The sequence below is a fragment of the Danio rerio genome, chromosome 22 (assembly GCF_052040795.2).
Source record: "Danio rerio strain M-AB ecotype USA chromosome 22, GRCz13ab, whole genome shotgun sequence".
NCBI classification, from domain to species: Eukaryota; Metazoa; Chordata; class Actinopteri; order Cypriniformes; family Danionidae; genus Danio; species Danio rerio.
This window is the reverse complement of record NC_141042.1, coordinates 22,734,658-22,758,875: the sequence shown is the minus strand read 5'-3', so window position 1 is coordinate 22,758,875 and position 24,218 is coordinate 22,734,658. Positions and strand designations below refer to the sequence as shown.

Sequence of the window (24,218 nt, the reverse complement as noted above, 5' to 3'; positions counted from 1 at the left end):
ACAAAGTCTTGATTCTTAGAAAAGTGTTTGAGTCCAGTGAAGAATGTTTCCAGAAAGTGGGTAAGGCAAAGACAGAAGCCAAAACATAACATAAACAAGTAACTAAACTGTCAGTTGGGTTTAGGGAAGTAAGTGAGTGGACGCTGGTCAATCGGTGCTTTTGAAAACCCTATTGGTTGGGTTTAGGGAAGGTGCAGGGTGGGTCATTCAGTCGACAGTGGCCAAAATGGCGCTCGCAAGAGAAATTTGAGATCTCAAAGCGTACACAGCGGCCTCTGGTGGATTCTGCTGGAAAAATATGCTCCTGGAACATATTGGCGCCTGATCTCACGAGGAAACGTTAGAATTTTACGTTTTGCCAGTTTAGTGCCTATTTTGTACAAATTCGTACGACTTCATTTGTACGAAAATGTACGATTTTAAAAAGGAGGTGTGGCACCCAACCCCACCCCTAACCCCAACAATCATTGGGCGATGAGCAAATCGTACTAAATTGTATGAATTAGATCAAATTCATACGAATTAACCACTAAATCAAAAAGTAACGAATTGCCATGAGATTGCATTGGATGTGTATATAGTGGTATGTTTTCAGAATGAGCCTGGGTTGAACGAAATGCTACAGGTAAAGAAAAACATTTGTTACAGCCTACCTAAACTACAGTAACTACAAATTAAAAGTGCTTTTGCTAGTTTAGCTATGGTCAAAGGATACTGTGGATATACAAATGCTAATCAATCTTCTAAACTTGATAGGCCTATAGACTTTTACTATAGTAAAAGCATTGTAATCTTTTTAAGTGATAGACTACCTGTTGATTTCATAGTGAATCTGTTGAATAAACTAATACTAAATGGACAGAACAATTTCTTCTGGTTTGATTTATGGACATAATTGTCTGTTTGCTACATTCAGTATTAAAATCAGCGCTTGCACATGTTGTTCCTAATAGGTCTATGGATGACTTTATTCTGTGAAAAGAATTTCTGGTCTTTTCATTCCATTAAGCAAAAATGACACAATAAAATACCTTAAATATGATCATATCACTCTAAATTCAATATTCAGGTTACTACTAAATATTTCTGTAGGTCTGTGAGAGAAACAGGACGAATTTACAACAGCTAACCGTCACTTGTTGAACCCCATCGCGTCATCTTCCCGCGCATATTTGAGCAGATAAAGGAGAGATGTGGACTCTTGCTATTGCATATCATTTGTATTTAATAAAAACACAGTCTCCGTTTTGTTCTGTTGCTCACAAGTTTGGCACATCATGAGTCATATGCACTTTTTGAGGCTTGAGGTCTTTTTTTATAAGGCTAACTCCACGGAAGTCAGTCATAGTCTTCTGGTTTGAATGACGCGAGTAATAATTACCTTTTTCATCTGTGTGAGAGTACGTGTGTCCATAACTTGATGTTTTATTCTATTCCTGGAACCCCAGCATCACCCCGGGGTTTCTTTTCCCCTCGGGTCACTATTTTGGACTTGTTCTATTTCTGTTCCTGTAAAAATCTATTTGTTGCCATAGATATGGCAGGGTCTCCAGGGAAACCAATGGCCAGTTCGCGGCAGAAGATAGGCAAGTGATTTAAATTAAATTAAGTCAAGTGCTTTTGTGCTCTACAGACTTCACTTTTTCGGTGCAGTCAATTTTGCCAATGACTGAACAACTAACAAGCAACGATGGAGTTGTGTGTTCTTGTCTGACAGTAGCCTAGAGAGTTTTTCAATCCTTCACTGCCAGATTAAAGGCTACCTAAAATATATCTATATTGGCAAATTACAACATAATAATCATTGAAAGATTCAATCTTTTGAGTTTCATTAACAGCCTACATGTTGGAAAATATGATCTAGAATTACTGGAAAAGAAAATAGCCTATTTATTGAAACATTGCAAAAGATTTTAACTTGAGAACTGACAGACGCTCTCCCAACTAAACACAACGCAGAAAGATACTAAGCCTACAACTCAGCTTAAGGGTTTAGTTTAAGCGTAGCCTTTTCAGAGAGCCAAACAAATACAAATTTCACAGAACTTTATGAATAACTATAGGCCTATATATTTGTATTTAATATATATATATTTTTACTCAATCTGACAACTGCAATAGATGTGGCAGATTAATAAACTTAACTTGTCAGTTTGAGATGATAGCTTGAGGAGTCGTTTGTTCAGGGTGCGTACTTTGCGCTGTTTGTTTATTATTTTGTATATTTTCATTTAGCCTATACATTAACTAACTATACCCTGTTCCTGAGCTATAGATTGAGTGGTGATATTTAGCTGAATTAGCCCATCAAAATAATACATTGAAACGCTAGAAACGTTTGTGTTTTGCACAGCCTATTGTACAACTATGTTAAACTTCTGATAAACAATGATAGCGAGCCTCTGCTCTCGTCCAGGATGACTTCTTCATGACTAGAAAGAAATGTTGAGATTGTTAAGATCAAGTCAGCACCCTCTAGCTGCAAATGATAACCAATAATATAATGCTCCGATTCCCCACTTGAGAAAACCAGCAACCTCCTGAATAAAATAGTATTTGGATATTACTTATTTAGTATTTGGATATTACAATATAGTTTCCTAGAGAAAGGGCTGTGTTTTTGTAACATAAACCAAGACTGGACGCGACACTAGGTTGATTTCGCTGCTGGGTGCATATATGTGTAAAAAAAAAACTGTAGAGATGAACACTGGAGGTAGAGAAAATGTTTTATCTGTTTAATATATATCGGCTAAGAAGCACGTGTTTGTATCATCGTCAATTAAGAGTGCTGGTGAAACAGAAAAATTATGACATGGAGAGGTAATTTGATAGTGTTTTTAATGTGTTTTTAATAAAAATAGACAACATTAACCGAGACGCGACCAGGTTGATGTCTCTGTTCTGGGTCCTAAAGGCAAGAATAACAGCTGAATATCTCAAATACACCCCCCCAACCCCCCCAAAAAAAGAAAAAAGTAAAGATGAACAAGGGAGGTAGAGTGTTTTTATTTGTTTATATAGATCTTCTATAAAGCGCGTGTATACCAATTCAGAGTGCTGGTGAAATAGAAAAATCATGACACGGAGAGGCAATTTGATAAAAAAAAAAAACAATAGGCCTATATTGCGTTAGAACTTGAATAAACTTTATAACGCAAACACAATATTACTCATGCATATTAATACAGCTGTTCTGTCAGTTAAATCAGTTGACTGTTGAATTTCTCAATTTTAAAATAACCCAACTAAACACCAAATGTTTAACCTGGTTGAGTTATTTAAGAATAACTCAATAAAGGTTAAAAATAACCCATCAAATTACCAAATATTTTTAAATCAACCATTAGATTCAATAGGCTTAAATAACGTTTTTTAGAGTGTAGTAAGTAAGAATGAACTGTCATGAACCTGTAGCTTTGCTTTTCCAAGTTAACCCTTAACTTGACTTATTTTCAGACAGCCTACTGCATCATTCATATCCACTTAACAATATGTGAAACCCTAATCTTTAAATCAATCAAACGCCTTGTTTTTTTAGATAAGCATTCATTCCTGATTGTTTACAGCGTTCGGCGTCGCTGAATCGATACATCACCAATTGGAAGAGCATCGTTTCCTCTGATTGGCTCGTGGAGGCGCGCGCGTCTGCAGCAGGACTATATAAGCGCAACAGGCGACCTGCGGATCTGAACCTCTCTCACCGCAGCCTGAGGAAAACACAGCGCACACACACTTACTAATGAACACTGAAGTGCCTGTGAACGAGTGAGGATTCTCGAAGAGGGGAAGACATTTTCAGAAACAGCGAGTAACAGGTTTGAAAGTTTACTTTACTTCAACTAAATTGTGATAAAGAATTGTTTGGATTTGGAATGATTTTGTACAATGTACTTCATCAAAAAACAATGCACTAAGACATTTTTGAAAGCTTTCTCATTTAATATCTCGTGATAAGCTGTTGTTTTGTTTTTTAGTTGTGTAAAAAAACACATTTAAGATGTATTTACTGTCTTCTTTTATTTGGTTAGTGATGCTTTAACAGGGCAAAATATACATTCAAAATGCATTTACTGTTTTTTGAGGGTTCAACAGTACATTAAAAAAACAATCTGGTTTCCCACTTTTTCTTTTGCATGCAAAAGCTTGTGTGGATGTTACATATTAAAGAAATGAGATCTGATTTAGTTCCGATAAAATATTTTTTAACAAATTCTATGAATTAGCCATCAAATAACATGTTTATTTGAGTTAGATGGTGAGCAAGCGTCAGTTGTCAGAAAAGTTGATCTCTGAATCAGAGAGACCATCGGTGTGTTCAGTGCAACCTGTTGCTGTTCATGTGAACTCAGTCTCAGTGTGGATGTTCATCAACTGAGTGTATCAAATAAATTGTTTGGTGTAACAGTTTATCACACTCAAACATTTTTGTAAACGACTGAAAATGTAAGTATATTATAATTTTTGATCCTGGAGTACACTGGACTAAAAATAGTGATTATTTCACATATTTTACTCATGCAATGAATGTCTCTCCAAAGACTAATGAGGTGATGATTATAATCAGGTATGCTGCAAAAGGACAAAATGTACAGAGACTGTAACTTCAGGACTAGGACTAAAAATCAAAAAAGAAAAAAAAATCCATGAAAAAGGAATAGTCATCTACATCTTATCTAAAATTATGATTTGTGTAACATCATAAAGTTAGCTAATGTTATTTCATGGATAATTAAAAGAATGTGCTGTTTCCCTCATAAGATCACTTTCTAGAGTCTAAAGTTTTAGTCGTATATCATTTGTTTAAAAAAGAAAGAAAAAAATATTCTAAAAAAAAATTGTAAGTAAAATGTAATTAAGTATTTAAAGTATCCATGCATTAAAGCTTAAACCTACACCAGCACAAAAAAAAGGTAATCTATCTTCACCAATTATTTAATAGATGTTCAGAAACAATGTTGGAACAATGTTCACCTGCCGAGACACCCTTAGCAACAAAAGGCTTCTTAAAGGAATAGTTCACACACTTGTTCAAAATCCTTTTGGTTTTCTTTCTTCTGTTGAATAAAAGAAGATATTTTGAAGAATGCATGTGGCTGGACATAGAAAGTTTTTTCCTACTATGGAAGTAAATGGGTGCCAGCAACCAACATACAAAAGAATATCATTTATTTGTGATCAACAAGAGAAAGAAACTCATTAAGATTTAAAACCAGATGAGGGACAGTAAATAATGAGGCAGTTTTATTTTTGGGTATCCATTAAAGCATTTTTCATTAACAGATGGACTGAAAATTATGACAAAACATTTACCAAACCCTTCATTATTCAACTAAAGTTAAATGTTTTTCTTTTGTAAAACAACTTGAGGTGACAATTTGAGGTGAATTTTATACTTTCCCAGAAAATTACTGTATAATTGACCTTGCAACTTTAACTGGGACAGATGTTAATGATATAATGATATATTATGGTAAACTGTGAGGTATTATTAGCTGTGAGGCTCACTGTTGAATGTTCTGTTGTGTGTGCTTACAGGCAACCGTGCATCACCCAGTGGGTTAAGCCCAAACGGATCATGTGGGTTCTGGAGAAGATCCGGGACTCAGTTGAAACAAATGTGCTCCGACAAGGAGAGGCGGGTGAAAAAGGAAAGGCTCCTGTTTATAGCAACGTCCTCACACCAGATAAGATCCCAGATTTCTTCATCCCCCCCAAGCTTGTAAGCTGCCCACCAGAGACCGAAGCTTCTGACGTCAAACCCAAAGAGAGTCTGAAACCCTCGACGTCTGAACAGACCATCAGCAACAAAAAGATCAGCAGCCCTCGTAGTCCGCGATTGGTCAGCAAGTTAGCAGGAGACACCAAGAACTTACTGAGGGCGGCGAACCGCCACATCATTCAAATTGAGAGTGCGGATGACGTTGTAGCAGGTGACACCAATGCTGACCCTCAATCCCAATCCGCCATGTCACTTCCTTACATTCCAAAAACTCAGACTTCCTACGGCTTTGCTACATTGATGGAGAGTCCCCACACCCGGCGGAAAGAGTCCCTCTTCCACTGTGACCACACAAGCCCAGTAACATCACCCAACACCCAACGCAAGTCCCAAAACAAGAGTCCTAATGAAGGGAACCACCTCAACCCTCCGGATTTTAACACCTCACATATAAACCCCTACCGATACTTCAGCGGGGGCGAGAGCGACACTTGCTCTTCAGCAGAGTCCTCTCCATTCAGTTCTCCATTGCTCTCCCGATCTGCCTCTCTACTGAAGATCTTTACTCACGAAACTCAAGCCAAGGTCGCAAAAGGGAAGCGGACATTTGCCAGGCATAGTTCCTTGTCTACGGATGAGTGCAGCTCAGCAGAACCAAGCCCTAATGTTCCTAGACGGAGTCACTGTTCGTCCTTGCAAGCCGGCGGAGCTCTGGACCATCTTCATGGCGGGGACCGCCAACACAAAGAGCACACCATCAACATGCATAAAGGAGGCACTGTCCGACTTTGTGCAGACTACGACGCTGGAACGGCCCGCTTGCGATTCCGCATTATAGCAGCCGAGGACTTGTACGATCCCATGTTTGACATTAAGAGCATCAACTGTTGCGTATCGCTCTACCTCAATCCAGGCAAGTTGCAGAAGCAGAGGAGCACGATAATCAAGAACAGCCGCAATCCCGTCTTCAACGAGGACTTCTTTTTTGATTCGGTGACTTCGGCTCAGGTTAAGGACCTCGCTTTGAAGATCAAGGTTGTAAATAAAGGCACTAGCCTGAAAAGGGACATGCTGCTTGGTGAACGAGAGGTCCCTTTGTGCAAGCTCTTGTCTGGATTCTAGCCCTTCATAATGAGACCTTGCCTTCAAAGGTGGAATAAGGTCTTCTGTACTAGATATTTGCTTTGTTGTCCTTTCACGTAGTCTGATGTGGTGGTTGATTTAGTATTTAAAGGTAACAAACAACCACCACCTGCTCGAGATCAAGGTATAAGTATAGCCTGTAAATATCGAAAAGTCTTTTTGTAAGTCGCCTTCTGTATTTTGGTTGTGCAACTCGTTTTAGCCTAATTAAAACCAAGCATTTACCTATTTGATTGTAAAGACTTTTCCATCGAGCCGCAGACCTTTGAAGCTACACAATGGCCTTCTGTGCTAATGTTAGCTTTGATCCTGGATGCATCTGCTGGCTAATTTGGAGGATGAATAACCAGACTGAACAATGTTTTGTTGTGTGTCGACGTCATGTTGGCGTAAACTTGTAAATGCGATGATGTATTCCTGCAACATGCAGAATGTCATTTGGTGAAACCCAGAAGCCTTACTAAGGAGCGTTCTTTTGCATGTTCATGTTTGCTCAGATTGGATTATTGTTTGGTTCCGCGTCATTATCGGTTTCTGTTTGTTGGATATCAATATAACGAGTGTTCTGGATTGCACTTTTTTTGAAACGGTCTTTCTTTGAAAGTCTTTCCATGCACACTACTTACTCAGAGTAAGGGCACAGAGTGAACTCGCATTTGTGTTGTATTAAGATTAAATGTCAATCCACGCCATTCCATCTTTAGCAAAGCAAAATTCATACACAAAGGAAAGCATGTGTCATTATGCAAATGAGTGAGCTGCTGTGCTCATTCAATGGAATGATTTAGAAAAGTGGTTGAAATATGACCCAAATAGGATTAGTAACAGATGAATGCATGGATCTTTCATTTCCGATGTGAGATGTTGTTATTTTTATGATAAAATCAGACTATTAACTTATTGGAAGGACAATCTCCTCATAATAAATTAAACAAATTTAGTAACTATAATTTCACTTCATAGATAAAGAGCAGAAAAGTCATCTTTGAGGTAATGAGTCGGCTACAGTCCTCATTATAAAGCTAAAAAAGACATCAAAAATGGCCCCTGAAACTAGCTAATGGATGGTTGGTTACGCAGGGAATGCAGGGAACGGACAAGAACATCTCTATATTTGTGATCTGTGGATTGTGCAGTAATTATCCGAGTGCAAAAGGCACATGAAGCTTTCCATTTATGTTCAAGTATATGATTAATTTCCTAAACCACTCGAATGCTGGAGTCTTCCTGTTTTAACAGGCGTATTTTGCAAATTGAAAAAGTGCCAATCCTGTGTACTTGATGTAGAAGTGAACTGTTCACCCGCGTTTGGTGTGAATCCTTCATAGTGGATCTCGTCAACTCTGATAGTTTGTAATTTGTGTGCATGGATAATATTTTCACTGTGGTAATCAACTTGTAATATATAAACTATTTTTTGCAGGTGTTTGATGGAAATTTCGGTGTACTTTCTTCTGCGCCCCTGCATGGATGTTCGTCTGTTGTACTTGTATATTAGATGGACAAGTGGGGGTTCAGTTTTGTAAGTTTGCAACCATGAAACAAATAATAATAATAATAAAAGAATTGTGGCCATTTTGCTTTTTGGTTTAATGTTGTCTGATCAATTTTAGGGGTGTATTTTGAATAGCAGTGAATGTGGCAGCGAAGAATTTTAGCTATTAATATTTCCCAAATGACTTCAGTTTCATGTGCGAATAATTTCATGAATTTTTTATTTTATTTTGATTACAGCAATTGTTTGATTGTTTTGTTTTAATCCCGAACACACAGATGTACGAAAACAAACTAAAGTGTTGTGTTATTCCAGGCCAGTAGGTGGCAATGTCACGTAAATAAGCACTATGCGCCTGAGCACATATGGTCCTGTATCCTGCCTTTGTTATTTTTGTTGGCAAGTTCTTAAATACAGAGAGAACTGAAACGTGTAAGTTAATAGAATTCATGCAAATAGAAAAACACTAACAATCTGAAAAAAGTAATCTTCAACACACGAGCGTGCAAATTCTCGCAACACATGCAAATACTGAAACATGCTGCAAGTTAAGAAAACACATGTATTGTACAGTTGTTTTAAAAGTAACTCTCGCTAACATGACGTTAAAATAAATCATTGTAATTTCACTTTGTGCAGGTGGAAAGGTTGTTAGGGTTAAAAAATATACAAACAATAAGGAATTTTATGACCAGGAAGTTAAACAAAAAAACCCACCTCTCAGATCTGTGATATAACATTTCTGATTCTAAACAGGAAGTAGCTGCATTGTAAAAAAAAAAAAATTGTATGTATTTTTTTTTTCCGACAGGTATAGATGCTGGAAAAAAATCATAATATAAAGACCGTTAAATTACAGAAATTTTCTGTAAAAAAATATATGTCTTTTCCAGAAATTTACTGGAATTTTAAATTTAAGGAAAGTTCTGTAATTTAACATTCGTTATTTTAAGGTAAATTTCATTAATTTAACAGCTGTTATTTTATGTTTTTTCCCAGCACCCCAGCTGTCGGAAAAAACCCGGTAAATGAACGGCTGTTAAATTACAGAAATTTACTGTATAATACCGGATGTTAAATTGCAGGAATTTACCGGAAACTTAAATTTAAGGAAATTTCTGTAATTTAACATATTGTGATAATTGTTTTATTTAACTAATTAAATTAAATTAAACATTTTCAAACAATAAATGGTAGCTTTAAACAGTAAATGGTAGCTTTTTTGCAAAACAATACTGAATTTTACAGAACCAATATTACAAAAGTAACCCCCCAAAAAAGTTACTATGTACATGTAGTTTTCATTTAATATACAGCAAATAAAAATGATGAAAATTATGTTAATCTAAATATTCAAAAGAAAATTTTGTCATCTTTTTTTAATGGCAATCTCTGGAAATTTCCCTGTATTAAGTTAGGGATCCAGATGGAAGGACATCATCGGTCTAAAAAAACATGCCGGAATAGTCGGCAGTTCATTCCACTGTGGTGACCTAAAAACTAGGCCAAAGGAAAATGAACAAATGAATCTCTGGAAACTCCAGATGAAATTGATGTCATTCAATTATAAATTGTTAACAAAAACTCATAGCACTCTTATATGCCATAGCAATTAGATATATTTCTGCAGCCTTTCCTCTGTCCCCTAAATAGAATGTGACCACTATGGTATGAGGAGACAAAGTTTAATGTGGTACATGTCTGCGGTCACCAAGGGAAACCTTTCCAGAAGTTTTGGGTGCTTCAAGAAAGGTTTCCGAGCACACATAAATGTTCAAAAGGGGCTGAAAAGAACAGACATCTCTTTCTGGTAAACAGATAACAGCAGAGGGTCATCTGTCTCCGCTGTCCGCCGGGCCTTCACCTCATTAGGCTAGAGGAAAAAAAAGAAGCTAAAGCAGAAGAGCAGAAAGAAAGACAGAGAACTGGAGCACTCCTGTTTTTCCAAATGAGCCATCCATAGTTTCACCTCTGTATTTCTGAGCTTATCTCTATGGCATCTATACTATTTCTACCACTTTCCTTCACAGTTATAATACTGTATAGCCAGCCATAGCCAACTAAACATCATCGCCATATTTGACTTCAGGCGACGTCATAGCGCTACGTATATATGGCGACATTCCCTGTATCGCGTCATGTCAAGTTTGTATAACGTTAGATATATTTCACATTCTCAAGTGTTCATTACGAATGTAACTGACGCCATTTTGCGCTGTCATTTAATTACTATACTATAATTTAAGCTAATATTACTTTTATTTTGGCTACTGTTCAGACTTTTGAAGTGGATGTTTGTACGGGTTCCCTTTCTGTGACAGGATACAGGTAACGTTAACAGATAATTAATTTCAGTTATGTCCGCTTATTTATTTACTTGGCAAAACATGGCTGTTAATAATGTAACCTCCAATATGAACGATAAATCCCATGAGGTAAAATAAGTCCCATGAGGTAAAATTATGTTTACTCATATTAATATTATTAACAGGATTAGATTTTGTGCAATAATGAATGTAAAACCTCGACGTCTAACTGATGGGCAAGTGTCGGTTAATATTGATAAAACGTCTCAGAAGACACCGTTTCATTTGTCACAAGAAATGGCACATCATTCAGGGGCAGATAAGTTCCTCGCGGTTTGTTTTGTGATTAAAAGCCCTTCAGTCCTTATCAGCATGGCGATTTGTTCAAGACTCTTTCGTGACATTAAAGCCGTCTTTGTGCAGGATTACAGTCGCTACAGCCTTTCTGACATGATGTTCTTTGAAAATGCCCTCTCACACGGTTCAGAAATTGATTTTGTTTTTGTATTATATTGGAAGCTGGGGTATGTTACAGCATGAACTCTTTGACATCTGCTGGAATTAGTTTTTCACATGGTTCGTAATGGAAGAGATTTATCCTGTCTGAAATCAGTACTTCTCTGAATATCATTGATTCATTTCATGAAATCGGTGCCCTTTGTGACACTAAGATATAACAGCATTTAAATGATAAACAACCGATGCATTTGTCATTTTAAAACATAACAATGATGTTTTTCTTTAATATTACATCAAATAAAAGTCAAATAAATACTATTTATTGTATTTATGTTTATTATTGTATTTATGCTGATTTATTTTATTTAATGTAGCCTTATTATTAACCTACATTAGCATAAGTATACACTGATTTCATAAAATATAAATAATTGTATCACTGTTCCCTTTTTTCATACCAGGCCTGGGGCCTGTTTCAGTTAGGAGGTTCAAACAACTCTGAGTTTAAACTTGAACTCTGAGTTGATTTACAGAGAGATTAAAAACTCAGAGTTTTCGGTTTCAGAATAGCTGATCTGAGTTAGATCAATCAACTTTGAGTAGACCAACTCAGAGTTAAGCGCGCACACCGTGACTATAAAAAGGCATTATCAATGGAGTGCAGATATTACGAGTGACTATGGCAACATCTTAAAAAAAAGAGATCAGCATTTCTTTCTCCGGCTGAATTTGATCTGCTCATGCAAAGTTATAGCAAATATGAGCGTATATAATTAAAAAGAAGCAACCATCAGTGAAACAGAGACAGTTAGCGTGAGAAAACAGCTGCTCAAGATAATGGGTAATTTTTTATTTAAAGTATTTAAACATTTAAGTATAATAAAATAAGTAATCTCATGTGTGACGTTTATAAAATGTTTCTAAACTTTTACACACGTTTATCAGTTTTAATAGATTTAACAGTGCACTTGTGTGTCTGCCTTTTTATTGATCAAGTGATAGAGGTTGATATAACATTTAGATAAGCAGTGCTAAAAACAATTTTTTAGAAAGAATAATAATCCCATTAATCTAGTAACAGTACATGTCAAAGGTCAGTGAATTTAAGCTAATTATTTATGAAAAAAGGAGAAGCCATTCTCGTACGTGACTTTGTTCTGTGTGTGACAAAAATGTAGGCAATATCTATGTTTCCATCCAAATATATTACATAAATTTGTGCAAAACTGGAATAACGCCTAAAAGATGCGAATAAAGCAGCGTTTTCATCCAACAAGTCGAAGAGAACACACTCACTTCCTGATTAACTTGCGGCAAATATCAACAGTAAAAACTGAATTTACTGTGGTAGAAGAAGCTGCGCCAATTATTTTTTTATTTAATAAATGTACTTGCACCTCAGAAGACAATTGACACACAATGAACACGTGGGGGGCGTTAGAAGCCATGAGACGCGGAGATCTTGACACGCTCCAGGGGCCTGTTTCAGTAAGGAGGTTCAAACAACTCAGAGTTTAAACTTGAACTCTGAGTTGATTTACCGAGAGATTAAAAACTCAGAGTTTTCGGTTTCAGAACAGCTGATCTGAGTTGGGTCAATCAACTTTGAGTAGACCAACTCAGAGTGAAGCGCGCACACCGTGACTTTAAAAAGGCATTATCAGTGGAGCGCAGACATTACAAGTGACTATGGCAATATGTTATAAAAGAGATCACCATTTCTTTCTCCGGCTGAACTTGATGTTCTCATGCAAAGTTATAGCAAATATGAGTGTGTATATTTGAAAAGAAGCAGCCATCAGTGAAGAAGAGACAGATAGCGTGGGAAAACAGCTGCTCAAGTTAATGCCTAATTTCACTTTTTAAGTATTTAAATATTTAAGTATAATAAAATAAGTAATGTAATTTGTACTGTTTATATTTTTTTTCTAAACTTTTCTTTTATACATTTATTAGTTTTAAATGATTTAACAGTGCACTTGTGTGTCTGCCTTTTTTATTGATCAAGTGATAGAGGTTAATATAATATTTAGAAGGTAAGCAGTACTAAAAATAATTTTTAGAAAGAATAATAATCCCATTAATCTAGTTACATGCATGTCGAAGGTGAATTTAATTTAATTATTTATTAAAAAAGCATAAGCCATTCTAGTACAGTTCTTCTGTGTGTGACTAAAATGTAGGCAATAGCTATGTTTCCATCCAAATATATTACATAAATTTATGTGCAAAACTGGAATATTGCATAAAAGATGCGAATAAAATTCCATCCAACGAGTCAAAGAGAAAAAAATCGTCACTTCCTGATTAAACTGGCACCAAATATCAACAGTAAAAACAGAATTTACTGTGGTAGAAGAAGCTGCGTCAATTAATTCTTTATTTAGCCTAATTAATGTACTTGCGCCTCGATGTCAGAAGACAATGCTGAAACACAATGAACACGTGGGGGCGTCTGAAGCCATGAGACGCGGAGACTCTTGACATGCACCAGACGTTCGGAGGTAATTAATAATATACACTAATACTGAAACAGTTCAGGCATTTTAGAATGACTAAAGCAATATTTAAGACATGTTACAGTGTGCTCAGCCTGCTGGTTTGTTCATTTACACACATTTTCATTATCATATGATCATGATCTTTTTTTTAATGTACATACTGTAATTTGTTCAGTAAAAGTGTTTCCATCGTAGTTTATGCGCACATTTTCTATTGAATAAAAGTTTATCCTACTCAGTTATGCGCGTTTTTTATGCATATTTTAAAAAGTTATGTGCATCATGACGTTTCTATCAATCGTTTTTATGCACGTATCCAAAATGAGCATTAAAATAGGTGGGTGGAAACGTAAGGCTAAGGCGAGAAATACCGCTTCATCTTAAAAAAAAGGGGAGGAGACAGACAGAAACTCTGAGTTTAGAGAATAAAACCTGCTTCTGACCAGGTTAGATTCACAGAGTAAATTACCACAGTAACTGACTCTGAGTTAAAGTTACCTCTCTTTCAGAAACAGGCTTGACTTACCCTGCTTTCTCCAGTTTAACAAACCTGCCATTTTGAAACGGAAAACCCAGAGTTTCTCTCATTTCAGGGTTAAAATACTCTGAGTTTTCAGTTAACCTCCTTTCTGAAACAGGCCCCAGACGCTCGGAGGTAATTAATAATATACACTAATACCGAAACAGTTCAGGCATTTTAGAATGACCAAAACAACATTTAAGATGTTCTACAGTGTGCTCAGTCTGCTGGTTTGTCCATTCACACACATTTTCATCATCATCTCTAACAAACCTTTTTTTAATGCACATACATACTGTAATTTGTTAAGTGTTTCCTTCGTAGTTCATGCGCATCTTTTCTTATCAAATAAAAGTTTAACCTACTCAGTTATGCACATGTTTTATTATGCGTATTTTCAAAAGTTATGTGAATCATGATGTTTCCATCAATCGTTTTTATGCACATCTCCAAAATGAGCTCTAAAATAGGTGTGTGGAGACGTAAGGCTAAGGAGAGAAATACTGCTTCATTTTAAAAAAGGGGAGGAGACCGACAGAAACTCAGAGTTTAGAGAATAAAACCTGCTCCGAACCAGGTTAGATTCACAGAGTAAGTTACCACGATAACTGACACTGAGTTAAAGTTACCTTTCTTTCAGAAACAGGCTTGACTTACCCAGCCTTCTCGAATTTAACAAACCTGCCATTTTGAAACGGAAAACCCAGAGTTTCTCTCATTTCAGGGTTAAAAAACTTTGAGTTTTCATTAAACCTCCTTTCTGAAACAGGCCCCTGTTGTTACCCTCACCTAAACAAACCTGCAAAATAATGGTTCATCTCAATGACATCACTTTCAGGACGTTCTATCAAACAACTGCAGTAAGTTTCTCCCCCTCTACTATAATGCTCTGTTTTTAAGGATTTATAGTGTTTCACATCATACAATATCAACATTACCGTTTTAAAGTGTACAGTAGATGAAGAGTTTATAGCAAAAACCTCTAAAGCCATGTCTAAAATTTGCACTTTTCTCCGACTCCTGTGTGTAGGCTCTGTAATTTTACTTTGATAGTGATGAATAAGTTATTTACGTTGCTTTTAAAGTGAACATAAACACGAGGCTGACAAAAAAATTGTCATTTTAGGAGAACATTTCAGATGGCATTTAGAGGTTTTTGCATCTGAACTCTTCAAATATAAACATTTATTTGACTTGATAGTTAATATCTAAGTAATAACCTTTCAAAGTGTGCCACATGTGCTTTTGTAATTGAACATAACAGCTAGCAGTTAGCAAAGTAACTTGAAGTTGTCTAACATGTAAAGTCTAGGTAGGATAGAGCTGTGGATACGGACATCAATATACAGCAGCATCATTTTGTGACGCTGTATAACAATACAATTTTTACATTACTGTGACGGTTGGGTTTAGGGTTGGGGTAGGGCTAGATGTAAAAAAAAAAAAACATTTATTGGGTAATTTAATAAATAATCTGAATAATACTCTGTACAACTACTGTTTTTTTACGTTATGATGATGGTTGGGTTTAGGGTTGTGGTAGGGGTAGACATTAATAAAATGTAATTAATGGGAATTTTAATGAATAATTTAAATAATTCTTGTTAACTTCCGGCAGCAACCATATCTGATCAAGCAACAATTGTCCTGTGTCTTCACATCAGCCATGTTACTCTTCCAGAGTGTTTTGGATTCGGCGTGTGAGATACAGGGATGGAATAAAGATTTAATTTAGTTGTCATCATTGTTACTCTGGCCAGTCCTGTAAATATGACGTTAATCATTAATTTAAAACATTTTAAAAACTTAAATGTTGATGTTTTGATTGTAGGTTCATCCATTGTAATTGTAAATATTGAACTATGGACAAAGCCCATTCTTTTAAGATCTCTCCTGTAAAAACATGAGATCAAGCTCCGAAAAAACAGGATGTCACGGTCATCTGAATGGCAAATATGAGATGTGGGGGAAACCAGAGCACCCGGAGGAAACCCATGCAAACACGGGGAGAACATGCAAACTCCACACAGAAACGCCAACTTACCCAGCCGAGGCTCAAACCAGTGACCTTCTTGCTGTAAGGCAAACGTGCTACCCACTGCACTACCGTGCAGCCAATACGAAATTAAATTAAATACAATTTCTTGACATTTTAAGATGTTTTGATTAAATAAAAAGAACATATTACACTTATTTAAACCAGTAGTCTTTAAGATTACCATTCAGTGGTTGAGCTGGGTGTTGTAGGCCAAATTCAAAACATTGGAGGGGTTGGGGTTAACATAACGAAATCCCAGGTTGCCAGATTGACTAGATCAATGGGAGCGAGTGTGCCTGAAAATCGAGCCTAAGCTGCTCACCTAATGTTTGCATTTGAAATATTTGCAATATTTCACACACATTTGCACATGAAGGGATTTTTAGAACTCTGATTCTATGTCTTATTTCAGAGGCTGCTACTGTTTTCCGGCTGTAGCATTTTTGGTTGCGTCCACATACGTCGAGTCAGCTTTCAAAACTGAAATGACATTCGCTGTTCTCCGCCAATGCAACCTGGGGTGCTGAAATATACTTGGATAAACTGTAAGTGTGGGTGGAATTACACAGACTAAAACAAAGAGAGACATTCTGACACGAAATGCACATTTCAATGGAGAATAACTGACTTTAGCATTTGTTTTTCAGTCCAAAACTACCATACATCATTTTTTGAAAGGCCTCATTATTGTGTTTACTTGCTAGTGAGGATGTTGGAAAGTGTCCACAAGAAACCTGGGTTTTTATATGAGATCATCAAACCTGTGCCATATGTGTTTTTTTTGCTCTGTTATCATCAGGGGCAGATGTTCCTGGAGTTTCTATGGGAACGCATGTCACTCTGATTTAGATTGCACCCACGGGCACCAACCGGCCAATAAAGCTGAAACTGAGAGCAGGCCTGTGATCGCTTGACCAAGCTTCATCGCTCACGCCGGATGGAAACACTAGAGACAATCTAAGACAGTACAGGCCATCTTAAAAGGTCACAGAGAGATTGTTGAGAAAGACAAGTGGAAATCTGACAGCCCACCATGTAAGTGATCCATCTGCAAGAGTCACCATGATGAAAAATGTAAAAAATGTTGTTGCCAACTATACATGAAAAAGACTAAAACATGAATTTCAATTTGTAGTTAGGGAGACAATGTAGATAATATTGATAATCTTTGCTTGATTCTGTAATGGTGTGATAACATTTCTAACAAATCCAATCAAATTTACATCTTTTTGAAAAAGAGAATTGGTCAGAATGGCAAATATTTTTTTTTGTTTTGTTGTTGAGAACTAGGCTTACACTGACAAATATTGATTTCTTAACTTTTCTGAAGATAAAACATAATTAAAAATGAATATCAGCACGTCTGAAAAAATCCATCCTTTTTATTTATGCCAAAAAAGCTCTCAATAACACATTTATTTCAAATTCAGAGGGAATGTCATCAGCATTTAAAGAATAAAACAAAACTAGAACTTATAAACCTATAACTAATCTAGAGGAACTGAATTTTCGAGTGCTCTCTTAATATTTTCCTCATCTAAATATAGGGGTGTCAGAATTAATTGTTTCTTCGGTGCACCATGATGCAGACGCTGACAATTCTGGATCGGTGCAATGATAATTATAACCGGTTATTATGTACTGACATCATTTATCTCATATGCACTATGTTGCCATTGCAAGGGAGGTGAGCACGAGTATTTACAATGCTCCAATTACCTAAAAACACAGAAACTGTACAAAATTTCACTGCGTGTGTGTTTGCTGGACAGTCTCTCACTGACACTTACAGCAGAAGCCATTATTTCACTGCGACTGAGAAATGAAAGTAAACTCCATATCTCTCATTCACTGTGGCACATTTGACTTGCTGGCATAACTTGTTCTCTCTTCTTGGCTGTTACAATGATACTTGTCGGATTGAAACACAAGCGCGAGTCTGCAGAGCGAATTTTCTATCTATCTATCTATCTATCTATCTATCTATCTATCTATCTATCTATCTATCTATCTATCTATCTATCTATCTATCTATCTATCTATCTATCTATCTATCTATCTATCTATCTATCTATCATCTATCTATCTATCTATCTATCTATCTATCTATCTATCTATCTATCATCTATCTATCTATCTATCTATCTATCTATCTATCTATCTATCTATCTATCTATCTATCTATCTATCTATCATCTATCTATCTATCTATCTATCTATCTATCTATCTATCTATCTATCTATCTATCTATCTATCTATCTATCTATCATCTATCTATCTATCTATCTATCTATCTATCTATCTATCTATCTATCTATCTATCATCCATCCATCCATCCATCCATCCATCCATCCATCCATCCATCCATCCATCCATCTATCATAACTTTATAATGTAAAGCTATTTAACTAAAAACTACAATAACAAAAACCAAATAAAAAATAAAATCAAAATGAACAAAACCACAATAAATGACTAGTAATCAATCACTGAAGCACATACTGGAACAAAATCCAAAAGTCTATAAAAAATTCTATAATCATATGTAAATCGTAAGTTTTTGACACTGGCATTGTCCAAAAAAAAAAAAAAAATTAGTAATACCATGCAGCTTTTGGATATTTCATCAATTATGGTTTAAAAAAGTATTTTATTGGTATTATTTTCAAGTTTTAATATTAAACAAAGTTATACACTTACTGGACACTTCTTTAGGTATACCTTACTAATAACGGGTTGGACCCCATTTTTCCTTGAAAACGCCCTTAATCCTTCGTGCCATAGATTCAACACGGTACTGGAAAATTCCTCAGAGATTTTGGTTCATATTGACATGATAGCATCACACAGTTGCTGCTGATTTGTCACCTGCACATCCAGGATGCAAATCTCTCATTCCACCACATCCCAAGGGTGCTCTGTTGGATTGAGTTCTGGTGACTGTGGAGGCCAATTGATTACAATGAACTCATTGTCATGTTCAAGAAACCAGTCTGAGATGATTCGAGCTTTATGACGTGGCGCGTTATCCTGCTGAAAGGGGCCATCAGAAGATGGGTACACTGTGGTCATAAATGTATGGACATGTTCAGCTCCAATACTCAGCTAGGCTATGGCGTTAATACGATGCTCAATTGGTACTAATAGGCCCAAAGTGTGCCAAGAAATATCCCCCGCACAATTACACCACCACCAGCAGCCTAAACCTTTGATATAAGGCGGGATGAATCCATACTCTCAAGTTGTTGACACCAAATTCTGACCCTACCATCTAAATCTTGCTGCAGAAATCAAAACTCATCAGACCAGGCAACATTTTTCCAATCTTCTATTGTTTATTTTTGGTAAATCTGTCCGTATTGTAGCCTCAGTTTCCTGTTCTTAGCTGAAGAGTGGCACCTGGTGTGGTTTTTTTTGCTGTTGTAGCCCATCTGCCTCAAGGTTTGACCTGTTGTTTGTTGCTTATCAGAGATGCTTATCAGCATACCTCGGTTGTATTGTGTGGTTATTTGAGTTGCTGCTGCCTTCATATCAGCTGAACCAATCTAGCCCTTCTCCACTGACATCAACAAGGCATTTGCATCCACAGAACTGCCGCTTACTGGATATTTTCTCTTTTTCTGACCATTCTCTGTAAACCTTAGCGATGATTGTGCGTGAAAATTCCATTATATCAGCAGTTTCTGAAATACTCCGACTATCCTATTTGGCACCAACAAACATGCCATGTTCAAAGTCACTTAAATCACCTTTCTTCCCCATTCTGATGCTCGGTTTAAACTGCAGCAGATCGTCTCAACCATGTCTACATGCCTAAATGCATTAAGTTGCTGCCATGTGATTGGTTGATTCGAAATTTTTATTAACGAGTAGTTGGACAGGTTTTACCTAATAAAGTGGCCGGTGAGTTTAAATGTCATTGGTAAGACGCTAAAACCACATTCCATAAAAACCACTACAGAAAATGATTAAAAGCAAACTGTTCCACTTGATGTTCATCCTGCATGATTTGTCAGAGTGCGTTGGATGTCCGTTGCTCCCCTTTTCATTCCTGCACATGTATTTCCGACGGACAGCAGCCTTTTCAGTCCTCCCTGACTCTGTTACCATAGCAACCCCCAGCCAATAACAGCCTTTACATTTAGCTCCCTGAAACCAAAAGGGAAGCACACAAATATTCTGAGATTATGCTGGGGTTTCTCTCCTGCATAGTGGGCTTCAGTAAACACATACGTATTGAGTTATGTAGAGATTTTACTAGTGTACAGTATTGTAATGTATAGTAGTAATATTTCCCAGGGTGATTGACTTAATGTCTGGAATGTTGCTTCAGGGTTACAAGTATTTAAATTCTTTCTATGTAGTTGCTTGTGAGCCTAACTAGTTAATGAAGATTTGGGAAAATTTGGCAATCTATTGTAATTTTGCAGCAATGATTAAAGCATAAATGAAGCAGCTTTCTGTTGTCCAGTGCTGAAAAACAGTTTGCTAATGCCTAGTTCAGACTACGTGATTTTAACCCCGATTTTGGCTCGCCGACAGGTTTTGAGAAATCGCAGACAAATGCATGAAATCACAGGCAAATCGCTGCTCGTGCACGTGAGTGACAATCACACATGAACGATCAAAGACGCGATCTGAGAGAATCGCCGATGAGTCGCCGATGCCTGTGAGATATTTGGCATGCTAAATATCTGGAGCTGTCGGCGATTCAAATCATGCCGTGTGAATTGAGTTTTGACTGAAAATAACATCGGCGATGGCCTACAGCCAATGAGAGAGCAGCTTTCACTTGTATGTGCGTGTGTGTATAACTGCTGCAGGTCAGTGGGAGGCTGTGGGAGAAGTTAAAAGCGCTCTTTTTCGGTTTATTTGGACCCACGAAATGGAGGAAAAACTAGTGGAGGTTTGACAGGACTCAGGAGCAACCGTGTCTGTTTGACGTTTCAAACAGAAAGAAATTAGTTTATTATCAACGTTGAGGAGAAATGGCTAATTCCCTTTAAACACCAGGTGAGCAAACATGTACATGTTCTACCCCATTAAAGGCTTCTTTCTCATTATGTAGTTAATAACAAAAGATATACTACGTGTTTTTGGCTGTGAGACGTAGTTTGGACGAAGTTGTCGGCGATTCTTCCTATAGTAAAGTCATGCAATGTGAATGTCCATGTCGCCGAACCATCTTGCAGTGTAAACAAAGCAGCGACGAAACGCTAGCCCAGATAGTCATGCAGTGTGAAAACATCTGTGACACGACTAGTTTGAAAATCATGCAGTCTGAACTCGGCATAACTTGAATCCCTTTTGAATTCTAGGGAAATTTCTTCATCACTCAAAAATGCTTGTTGATTTCCCACATGGATTTCAAATTTCTGAGCAAAAATAGTCTGAAATATGTAGCACGACACAAAAATGTCTTTCTGTCAACTTTAACCTGTGGGGAAATCTTTTCCCTCATGCAGCATTTTCATTCAAGAAGACACGTTAAGTTGTTTTGTGGTGTTTGTTTCATGTTGTGCAAAGAACTGCACGAGAATAATGCTTTATTTGTCGAATTACATCTGCTTTTAATATCATTAGTGTGAAAAGAAACTAAAGTTGTTGGTGCCATACTGCCCATGTAGTGTTCGTTTTTTTTCTAGAAACTGCAGTCAAATAAATGTTTAAATATATTTTTGCAGTTTCACAAACATGTAGGCGACACAGTGGCGCAGTAGGTAGTGCTGTCTCCTCACAGCAAGAAGGTTGCTGGTTGGAGCCTCGGCTGGGTCAGTTGGCGTTTCTGTGTAGAGTTTGCATGTTCTCCCTGTGTTCGCGTGGGTTTCCTTCGAGTGCTCCGGTTTCCCCCACAGTTCAAAGACATGTGGTACAGGTGAATTGGGTTGGCTAAATTGTTCGTAGTGTATGAGTGTGAATGAGTGTGTATGGATGTTTCCCAGAGATGGGTTATAGCTGGAAAGGGCATCCGCTGCGTAAAACCTGTGCTGGATAAGTTGGCGGTTTATTTTACTGTGGCGACCCCGGATTAATAAAGGGACTAAGCCGAAAAGAAAATAAATAAATGAATGAACAAAAATGTAGACTAAAGCATGTATCTCCAATTAGCCTGTTTATGTTGATTCTTCATGTGGATTAAATCTTCATAGGCCAAAAACTAGTGATGAGCAAGATGTTGGCGGCCGCATTGATATTGAATATTGCTAAATGCAGTTAATGTAAGATTTTTTTTTATTTAATTTAATTTTTATTTTTTTTATTAATCTTTATCAGCACAGGGTCTAAGATTTAGCATGGACTGAGATGTAGATTTAGCAATATTGAGATTGAGTCTCCACCAATAATTTAATTCACTTAAAAAATTGTGCTGTCAATATCAACCTAGACATGCTGAAAGGGTTAAATCACGTTCCCTCCCTGAGTCGTACTGCCCCCAAACACATATGAACGTTGTGATTGGCTGTGCCTTTCCCTGCTGTCATGTGAGAGGCTGTAGCTTTGTTTAGATGCAAAAGCATCAAAACTGCAGATGGAAATTTCCTGTGCAAGAATAAGGTTTGTGAGGTGTGTGACAATCACAAGTGAGGATGAAAGTCCCCCCCCCATCATTATTGGACGTCAAAATAACATTGTCCTTAGACGCTGACAACCTAAATATAATCTAATATTAATTACTTATGATGTTGTTTGTCTGCTGAGTTGCTTTTAATTACATAAAAGTTTAATGACACATTCATAAAACTAATCTGAAATCAGGTAAAAAGAGTATTTTGTTTTCATGATGCATTATTGGTCAGCCATATTGGAGGCACAGAACGTAAACAATACCACTGAACTGACAGAAAGTGGAATTTTTTGCTGCCTAAAATGATCAATTATCATCATGTTTTGGGATGGACTAATCAGTCGGACTGAAAAGGAAAACATTTGGAGTACTATTGACCAGTGTTTCCCAACCCTGTTCCTGAAGGCACACCAAAAGTACACATTTTCAACCCCTCCCTGATCAACCACACCTAAATCAACTCACCGAGACATTAGAAGAGACTACAAAACCTGAAGTTAATGGGTTAGATAAGAAAGACATCCAAATTATGTACTTTTGGTGTGGCTCCATGGCTGAGAAACACAGCTAGAGACTGCCAAAAGATATAACAAATCAAGCAGCACACAAAGAGAAAAGGGGTATTTTTGGATGGTCAAACTGAAGCAAGATTTTTAGGGTAAGGCTTATGTATTTTAATTCTTAATACTACTTTTAATACTAATTAATATTTACTGAGTCCTTCGCTATGATTTAGCAGTTTCTACACATTTTTTTCCCATGGTTTGGACATTATATTCAAAAGTACATATCCTCACCTGTACAGTCCACGCTATTGTTTACATCTGAGTATCATCAATATGGCCGCACATACAGGTAACTGACCAAATCCTTAAATAAGTGCAAAGCCTATTGGTTCTGTTTTGTGGTGATTTGCATGATTCATTGGTTTGCTGAGATCCCCAATGGCGAAATATTAAAATTTCAAATCAACTTGTTTACATAAATCATGTTCACTAATCAGTGTGGAGTTTATATGTTCTCCCTGCAGTCGGGTGGGTTTCTTCCGGGTGCTCCGGTTTCCCCACAGTCCAAAGACATGAGGTACATGTGAATTGAGTAGGCTAAATTGTCCGTAGTGTATGAGTATAAGTGTGAATAAGTGTGTGTGGATGTTTCCCAGAGATGGGTTGCAGCTGGAAGGGCATCCTCTGCATAAAAACATGTTGGATAAGTTGACGGTTCATTCCGCTGTGGCGACCCTGGATTAATAAAGTGACTAAGCCGACAAGAAAATAAATGAATGAATGAATATTTACTAATCAGGGCTTTAAAATCACCCATTACTGTTTGAAATACCTACATCTTATGGCAGCAACTTCAAATGTACAAGTGTTTGTGCGCTAATATTGTTTTTAATGCACAGTGGTGGAGTAGAGGGGTCGAGAAGTGAGCAGAGAGTTTTTGTCATGTATTATGTATTTATCA

At 36.9% G+C, this 24,218-nt stretch overlaps 1 protein-coding gene and 1 long non-coding RNA gene across 23 annotated transcripts in view; both read left to right on the top strand.

Annotated features, from left to right (window-relative positions):
- Window positions 1–3,691: 3,691 nt before the first annotated feature.
- Window positions 3,692–8,440, top strand: LOC100332608 (C2 calcium-dependent domain-containing protein 4C). Its single transcript, XM_087304305.1, has 2 exons — window positions 3,692–3,818; window positions 5,539–8,440. Exon 2 carries the CDS (start codon window positions 5,579–5,581, stop codon window positions 6,842–6,844), a length of 1,266 nt encoding a protein of 421 aa, XP_087160431.1. The 5' UTR covers window positions 3,692–3,818; window positions 5,539–5,578; the 3' UTR covers window positions 6,845–8,440.
- A 2,001-nt stretch (window positions 8,441–10,441) lies between these two features.
- Window positions 10,442–24,218, top strand: part of LOC147831572 (uncharacterized) — a 112,797-nt gene continuing 99,020 nt past the window's right edge. For 12 of the 22 annotated variants that reach the window (XR_015521971.1, XR_015521964.1, XR_015521965.1 and 9 more), the window contains exons 1-2: window positions 10,442–10,688; window positions 16,984–17,219. This is a non-coding gene — a long non-coding RNA (uncharacterized LOC147831572). Of the gene's footprint in view, window positions 10,689–14,915; window positions 15,007–16,596; window positions 16,730–16,983; window positions 17,220–24,218 lie in introns of all 22 variants that reach the window. The other 10 variants (XR_015521983.1, XR_015521976.1, XR_015521984.1 and 7 more) reach the window with 3 other exon arrangements.